The sequence below is a fragment of the Malus domestica genome, chromosome 13 (assembly GCF_042453785.1).
Source record: "Malus domestica chromosome 13, GDT2T_hap1".
NCBI lineage: Eukaryota > Viridiplantae > Streptophyta > Magnoliopsida > Rosales > Rosaceae > Malus > Malus domestica.
In genome coordinates this window covers 9,999,938-10,008,829 of record NC_091673.1, presented here as the reverse complement: position 1 = coordinate 10,008,829, position 8,892 = coordinate 9,999,938, and the positions used below count along the sequence as shown (strand labels likewise).

At 36.5% G+C, this 8,892-nt stretch overlaps 1 protein-coding gene across 1 annotated transcript; it reads right to left on the bottom strand.

Moving 5' to 3' along the window:
* Positions 1-299: 299 nt before the first annotated feature.
* Positions 300-3,034, bottom strand: LOC103423907 (xyloglucan endotransglucosylase/hydrolase protein A-like). Its single transcript, NM_001328860.1, is given in 5 exon segments — positions 300-975; positions 2,087-2,280; positions 2,391-2,491; positions 2,636-2,830; positions 2,927-3,034. Coding segments are annotated over 4 exon segments (885 nt in total). The 5' UTR covers positions 2,826-2,830; positions 2,927-3,034; the 3' UTR covers positions 300-575.
* Between the last annotated feature and the right edge of the window lie 5,858 nt (positions 3,035-8,892).

Below are 8,892 nucleotides of genomic sequence, written 5' to 3'. Positions count from 1 at the left end.
AGAGATCTGAACTTTCGATTTGTATAAGACGGTCAGTGAGATAAAACTATGATAGTCGCAAAATTTAAAATAAATGGTTCGAATTTCTAAATCTTCCGACAATAGACACGGATCTTGTTGCTGGGGAATCAATCACGGCCACTGTAAAATATTCTAATAGAACCATGAGAGAAAGAAAAAACTGTGTGCTCACATGAATCCACGTTACGTGGATCACCTTAATTAGATCTTATAATTATTTAATAATCCGCCCATATTAAAGAGAACACAGAAGCAATATATTATTACAAAGATTTATTATAATTTAATAGAACTTTATAATAACAACTGAATTAACGATAATAACACTCTCACACGGATACTCAGTCCACATGCTAATGGACAATACATTCAATACGCGTGAATCGATATTAAAAACAATGGAATACGCAATAACACTAAGCACGTGTCATCTCCTTCCCCAATCAATTGGTGCACTCGTTAACGAGACAAAGCGGTTATAATCTTAATGTGACGATCACATCGTCACGTGATGCGCGGTATCGACATTATCATAGTTCGGTCGGTTTGTAACTTTATACGTCTCTGTCCCTCTGGCACTCTGGTGGCATAGTAGGGTATCGGGCTCGGTCAGTGCAGTAGTTGTAGATGGTGTATTTCTGGCGGACCCACCTCAGCCTCCTCCATTGCTGAGCATCAAGGTCTTGGTACTCCCTCTGGTCCCACCATCTCTTACCCTGTGTGTCACAGAACTTGGCATTGACGGAGGCCTCGCAGCCGTCGATGTGGAAACCCCGGTACGTGGCGATGAACGGGGCCTTAGACCAATCGGTTTTTTCCAGCCCACCCCTGGTGGCCCAGTCGTCTGCGTTCCACAAGCTGGAGTAGAGCTTCATGGGCTGGTTAAATGGGAATTTCACACCCAAATCTTTGCAGTTTTTGAACACCCTGATTGGTACGTCGTCCACGAGGAATCTGATTTTGCATGACATGGCGGGACACGTCAGCCACATACGAATTTTGCCCAAAAAGGTCAAACACGTTAAAATCGTTGTATTTATATCCAAAACATGTATGAAAAAAGTAAAAGAAAAGTTAAGGAAAAAGTGGAGATCCCCCCTCAATAATTTGGGGACCAAAGTTCAACGTTTGTCTGTTGAAAAATTGCACGAGTTTTGGACCTTTTGGTCAACATAATCCTGAAAACCGGAATAAGATTCTCCCTGGATCCTCTTTATGGAGAGTTCGGAGTCCGTTCATTATGTAGTTAAAAATTATTTTAAATTTTAAATTTTACATTGAATATAAATAATACGTAACGAAAATTGATCGTACGATAAACAAACAAAATTGATTGAATTTCTAGATCTCCTTGAAAAAGATCCGGAGATTATCCTTGTCCCTAAAAATCCACATTTGGTCAAATTTTGTCGGAAACTAAATTAAGAATTGAAAAGCTTTGATTTACTAGGGTTTTGCTATAATTTGTTTTATTTTTTCTCGGTTGGAAATTTTGAACTCCATGAGTTTGGTGCAAATGTAATGATGGTGAAAGGAGTCTATAATTTATTAACTTTACAGTACCCGTCACGTGATCGTAATTACACAATGAATAATCCAAGAGATGTAATGATTTCTGTTTAACATTTTTTCAAACTGCACTATTCACTCGGGTTTAAATTGAATAAATTAAAAGAAAATATGTATATATAACGGATAAAGTGAGAAAACTAGAGGGTTAAGATCATTGCACTTGTTAATTTCCACACAAAACAACTTTGTTCTAATGTTTTGAGGGTCACAAGGATTAGAAATAGCTTAAATTAAACGAAATTTTAACGAAAAATCATATCTTTACATTAAAAAGTTAATCCTAGTATTATTCAGTTTACCATTTATCTTATTTTTATTGTTAAAACTCAAAATTTTCGAATTTTTTTCATTAATTTTCTTAAATTAAAGTGATTTTCATCGTCATTTTTTTTCTCTTCGTCACGCTAAGAATAAAAATATATCAAGAGACAAAAAATGTTCATAAAAACAGAGGATTTCAGAAACAGGGTTGAAGAAGGGAGAAAGAACTTACACAATCTGGTAGAGATTCCAGAGGACAGCGTAGGAGTGGTAAGCTGCAGTGGGATCGAACCAGAGGAAAATCCTCTGCTCTCTATCCCCCTTTCCTCCTGTGAACACATTGGTCTGCAGAATGTAGGGCTGCCCTGTCCTGTTCCCCAAGAACTCGAAATCGATCTCGTCGTGCTCGTTGTTTTGCGAAGACAGCTGAATAACAAGCGTAAATCATCTGAGCTCAATGCCCATTTCAAAAGTATTTGGGAAACAAAAGGAATATTATTAAGCAAAAAATGAAAGAAATCGAGAAACATGCTCACATAGAATGCAGTAACAGTTCCAGCAGAGTCCCCAGGAACCATCTTAATTTGCATATGGAAGTGGCCGAACAAGTAATTTCCTTTCGATTGGAAGCCAGTACCTTCACAAAATTAAAACCAATTTTTAGTAAGCCTCCATAACATGAACTTTCAAGCGAGTGTTTACCGCTGTATTAAGTTATTATTAACTGGGTAACGCTTAAGCGTTACTAATAATATGTGCTTGTACTTGTTCCATTTTGTACCTGTGTACTTGTCGAGATGCAACTGGATCTCATTGCCTCCATTGAAGTACTTGATGTGATCAAATGCCCAAGTGGGCATGTAGTTTCTGCCGAACGGCACCGCAACCGGCGTTTTCAGGGGAGCTGCCATTGTTGCAGAGGCCAAACACAGCAAGCTAAAAAACACAGTCCATTGTTTGCAAGAAGCCATTTTCTCTGCACAAAAACAAAAGTTCCCAAAACACCAAATTAGCAAAAGCTTGAAACTTGAAAGAATTGAAAGGAGGGTTCTTCAAGATTCTAGAGCATTACCTCCAGCACAGAGAGAAAGAGGGAGACTTTGAGGTGTGATGAGGAAAAATGAGAGAGGGGCAGCCCTACTTGTAGTGTGGGGATTTTACCCGCATTTCATAATTCAAGAGTTCTCCGTTCAAAATTCTTAACCTGTGGAAAATTTAATTAATTAATTATTATTATATTGCTCGTAGCAGTACAGCTGTTCAATTATTTTTCTTTTGGCAGAGCTGATTGGACTTCAGGCGAAAGGTAAAAGGTTGTGTTTGAAATTAATTTTTAGGCCTAATTGGATTAAGGGTGATAAGATAGAGACCTGGATTGTCTGTCCTCCCTCAACCCATCTTCTTCATATCCTTTCTTATTTATGTGATCACAATTAAATCATTTTAACATTTTATATTCTCAATATTTTTTTATCTTATTATCTCTATAAAAAAAATTAATATAAAATGTTGACGTGACTTAACTATGACCACAGAATAGGAGGGGATGGAAAGTGTATGATTTGAGGAGGGCAGACAATCCAGGTCCGATAAGATAGTCCCAAGATAGTATATGTAGTAAAATTAGGATTAAACGCATTTTTAGGATTAGGTCTAAAATTGAAAATTTTCTCCACTCTTCCTTTTAGATGTGAGCCTTGACCAAATTTTCAATTTAGGATTAAATCTTAACAAACTTTACCATATGAGCCTAAATCTTAATTTTTTTATTGCAGAGACTATTTTTCGACTATTCTATTACCACCGCGACTCTTAATTCAATTAGCCTAATTTTTATTATTGTGGTTAAAATTTGACTCTTTCAAGATAATTTTTATGCATATTTACAACACAAGATGGTAAAACGTGTGTTATAATATAAACGACGGAACTGATATAACCCTTTTTCAAAAAAAGTGCAATAATACAATGATATGTGTTAATTTTTCTCACTCATTTTATTATTGTCACGGGCGCCACTTTGACACTAACAGTGTAACGTGTCAACAAGTTTCTCATTTTTGTAAGATATATTTTAATATTTATCCACTTATATTATGACACGTGTTATAATCTTTCATCCCGACTAAAAAAAAAGCTTCTCTCTGGCTCTGTTTTTGTTATCTTTTGTGGCGAATCAGAAATGAGAGGCTGGCTAGTGGCCGATGGGCACTGCCATATACTGCAGTGGGTGGGTTGGGTATGGAGAAAAGTGAGCCTCCTTTAGCACTTTTTGTCTTTGTCATCTACTTGGAACACAGCTAGCTCTTTGCGTGAGATTGGCAACTGCTTGCCTCTATTGAAGCAATGAGTCGGTAAACAATAATGGGTTGTTAGAATTGGCAATTGTGGAATCAATATAAGACACCGACTAAATGTTTAGTGTAATGATGATGGCACGGTTTAATCATCTTATTAATTCACGTATTATCATATAAATAAAATGTATTTAGCAAAGAAAAGTTTTTCGGTTATGAAATATCTAGCAAGGGTTCTATTGGATCCTATGACCCTTCAAAGCTCAGAAAATATGGCTGAAAAGGTTCTTAGAGCAACTCCAACCCTCTATACGAGCTTGGTCCAAAGCCTAAAAAAATAGGCTGACACCCAAAAAAAAATCATCCACCCCTAAAAATAAAAATAGGTCAGCCCAAAGTCCAAGCCAGTTTGTAGGCCGGCCCAAAATGGATTGAGTGAGGAACTAGCCTATCTGATGTCATGTTAGCGTCAACATGATGTCATGTTAGCGTCAGCATGATGTCATGCTAGTGTCAGCGAAGCTTGATATTTTTTTTGCATCTGGTGCGTGGGTGTGGCCCGTCTTCGACCATTAGATTTCGAACGGCTAGTTTTCTGAACCGTTGGATTTCCAATGGTAAAAAAATTTGAAATTCAAACCCAACAACTAGTGACGTGGCAATATATGGGTCGTCCAATTCCTAGATCAACGGTCCAGGATTTTCGGCAAAAAAACATTAAAAAAAAAAGAATGTTAGAATTCTTACCGTTGGCCACATGTCCAATTTTGGGCTGCTGGATTTCAATCTTTTTCAAATCCAACGGTCTAGATTAATAAAAATTATTTTAAAATACAGAAAAAATAAAACAAAATATTTTTTTTTTATAAATACCTAACCATCATCTTCTACCTTACATCACATTTCAACATTTTTAACACTTTGAACCAAAGATTTCATATACTTTTGTGTGCAAAAAAGGGCTACTTGGACGGTCATCGAAAATTTTACATTGTGTGAATGATGGGTTCAAATTATTCATAACCTGTTTACGGGTAATGAGATGCAGTTGCGAGAACTTTGGAGTATAATTACTACAGCATTTTGCGAGAGGCTTGGAAAAGACACAAGAAGTAGTCAAGGTCTTCAAGGTCGTTGGAAAAAATTCAACAACTCGCTTACTTGTTGGAAAAACGCCATCTCTCAGGCTTCCACTAATATAAGTAGTGGCAGAAGTTTAGCAGATCAGGTGACAATATTTTTATTTATTTATTTGTATTCAACCCGCATCAATATTTTAATTTATTTATTTGTATTACACCCGCATTTTATATTATTGTCTTATCCCACATTATGGTACAATGCGAACAACAAAAACAAATCATTCAGGGAATGTTGGAATGCTGTCAAAGATTGTCCCAAATACAAACTTGTGCCAACTGGTCCAGAAGTTGTCATGAACGGCATCCCTTTACATTGTTAGCCAGAAGCAGACCTGGACCAACAGGAAGGCGACACATTTGAAGAGCGGGAAGGGCCGCCTGAAGTAGTGTCGGAGCCAACTCGTCGGTCCCTAAGGCCTCAAGGTAGAAATGCGGCAAAGAAAAAATGGAGTTCTTCCAAGAATGACTACACAAAATATATAGACGACCTTGCTCGCCAAGGTGAACTGACCATGGCGCAGGACGTGGCTATAGATGAGGTAAAAGTTACGACTATGCCAACAATCTTAGCAGTTACTGAGAGGCATGATGTGACTAATGAAATACAAAGAGAAGTACTTAATCGAGAAATTGAGATGCTTAGAGAAGAAATGATAGCTCAAGCAGATCATGACACTATGAACAAGCCTCTAGTAGGAATGTCTTCGAATTCTAAATATTTTTGGACATCGAAAAAAAAGGACGTGATGCGAATGAGGCATGCAAGAAACGAGGGAACAAGTGGAGGGGGTTCTAGCTACACATATCCTAGCAACGAAGATCCTAGCACCACATATCCTAGCTACTCTAACTTTATGTAATTTCTTATTTATTTCTAGTATTTTATGGAATTTCTTATTTATTTCTAGTACTTTATGTAATTTCTTATTTATTTCTAGTACCTTATGAAATTTCTTATTTATTTCTAGTACTTTATGTAATTTCTTATTTATTTCTAGTACCTTATGAAATTTCTTATTTATTTCTAGTACTTCATGTAATTTCTTATTTATTTCTAGTACTTTAAGTAATTTCTTATTTATTTCTAGTACTTTACGAAATTTCTTGTTTATTTCTAGTACTTTATGTAATTTCTTATTTATTTATAGTACTTTATTCAAACACACAAAATTACAAAAAAATTACAAAAACACACCAAATAAAACTTAAAAAAAAACACACCAAATAAACTAAGAACTTTATTCTTCGACCACAAGCTCCTTTTAAGTTTCTTCACCTTGTTTGAATCCCACCAAGTACTCAATTGACGGCTTAAGTGCATGTATGATTGTTGCATTGAAGTGTACCGTTCAATGATCAATTAATTGTACAGTCCATCCCTTTCCAATGGCTCGTGTTGCACGGGATCTTCAGTGCAATCATAAGCACAATATACACGTGTTCTGGAATTCGTCATTGTGTCCGGCTCGTATTCATCGATTGCATCATAATCATACTTATCTTCCACAATCATGTTATAGAGAATGATACACGTCATCATGATAGATCAAAGAGCCTCTACATCAAACAATCTGATAGCAACCCTGACAATCGCCCAACGAGCTTGCAAGATACCAAAACAACGTTCCACATCTTTCCTACACCCCTCTTGACATCTTCTGAAATGTTTTTCCTTTTCACTTTGTGGATATGGCACTGTTTTGACAAATGATGTCCACCTTAGGTAAATGTCGTCTGCTAGGTAGTATCCTCTGTCATATTTATGTTCATTGACCCAATATGTGACTTTGCGTGCTTTTCCTTGCAGCACCTCGTTGAATACTGGATATTGGGCAAGGACATTGAAGTCATTTTGAGCTCTTGGAACATCGAAAAAAGTATGCCAAATCCATGTATCAAATGACGTCACCGCTTTCAAAATGATATTTTTGGCTCATTTTATGTCGCCATAAGCTCATTGCCACGCACTTGGACAGTTTTTTCAGGTTCAGTGCATACGGTCGATGCTTACAATCATGCCAGAAAAACCTCGCATCTCACCCTTCTTCAAAAGCCTTGATAGGTCAATTGTCGTAGGTTTCCAGAGGTACTCATTGATGTAGAGGGCTTTAATTGCTGAGCAAAACCTCATCAGAGACTCTAGAACAGTTGATTTTCCTATCATCGCTATCTATCCACTTGATCTGCAGATGCTCCATATGCAAGCATCTATAAGGTATGAGTAATTTTTTGCTCAGGAATAAGACATAGAACATGAAAAACATCTTTTTTTGCACAAAGTATGGATCATGGTTACAAATAGCAATCATGTTTTTGTTGAACAAACTTCATTGCATTCTAAAACGACGTCTAAAAATATGATCAGGAATACACCGTTGGGGATAAAATAATCTTCCAATAGATCATTACCTTGTATTTCCCTCTTTCTATCCAAGTTTGCAGCACGTCTGGTTTGGAGATCTGACCCGCACCTTGCATGACACGACGGGGATGTAAGGCTCTCTGCCTTCTATGTTCATCATACTTTTCCTTTTCCATTACGAACGCCTCATCTCCACTGTCCTCAAGATTGAACAATTTTTCCTGTTCAGCCAACAATTTTTTCTGTTGCTCATCGATTTCATACAATTTCCTTGAAGAAGACATTGTAAGAACTCAAAATTTAAAAACGATGAAGAATGATTATGAGCTTGTTTGAGTTTGGTGTATGAATTAGGATGGATGTAGGGTTTATATGGACAAAAAAAAGGATGAGGTTGTGGATAATGCCACGTGGCATTACGTGATTGGTTAAAAATCTTATCGAAATCTATTATAAACGATTATAAACAGATAGTGACATGTGACAATACGAGATTGGTTCAAAATCTTATTGGAAATCTATCTACAAAAATAGTACTTTCGAATAATGACACGTGGTGTGACAAGATTGGTTAAAAAATCCTATCTGAAATTAAAAATAAAATTATTTTTTAATGATTTTATAAAAAAATTAATATTTTAATATGAATTGACTAGACTTTGCGCCAACTCATTTTTTAAGGGTGGAGATGCATTTGGCCAATTACTGTTTATTGAGATCAATTACTATTTATTTGAGTGGATTAAATGGACTTGGGGTCAACGTAATTTTTAAAGGTGGAGTTGCTCTTATAGGATTCTATGACCATCTGGTATCGGACCCGAGACTGGCCACCAACTATGGAAGAGGATTCTCTCTCCTCCTAATTTCTCTCTCATTATGTTCCCTCCTATTTGAACGGTTACGGTTAGCCATGTCAACATCTAATATTGATTTTTTTTATAAAGACAATAAGACAAAAAACAATATGTGAGAAGAGGGGAGGGAAGGGGATGAGAATAGGAGGGGAGAGAATCCTCCTCCACCAACTATTCAATGAAATGTCTCTTCGACAGATCTCAGTCAAAATCAACACGTGTCAAATACTTGTATCACCAGCTATCGGAAAGTCCACTACGCGGTCGAAGATATGTTTCAATAAAAAAAAGGTGTCCTATCCACACACCTCATTTTACTTTTCACACACCCCTTGATAATTTATGTCCATTGATCTTCTTCAATTCATCCAATCCGACAA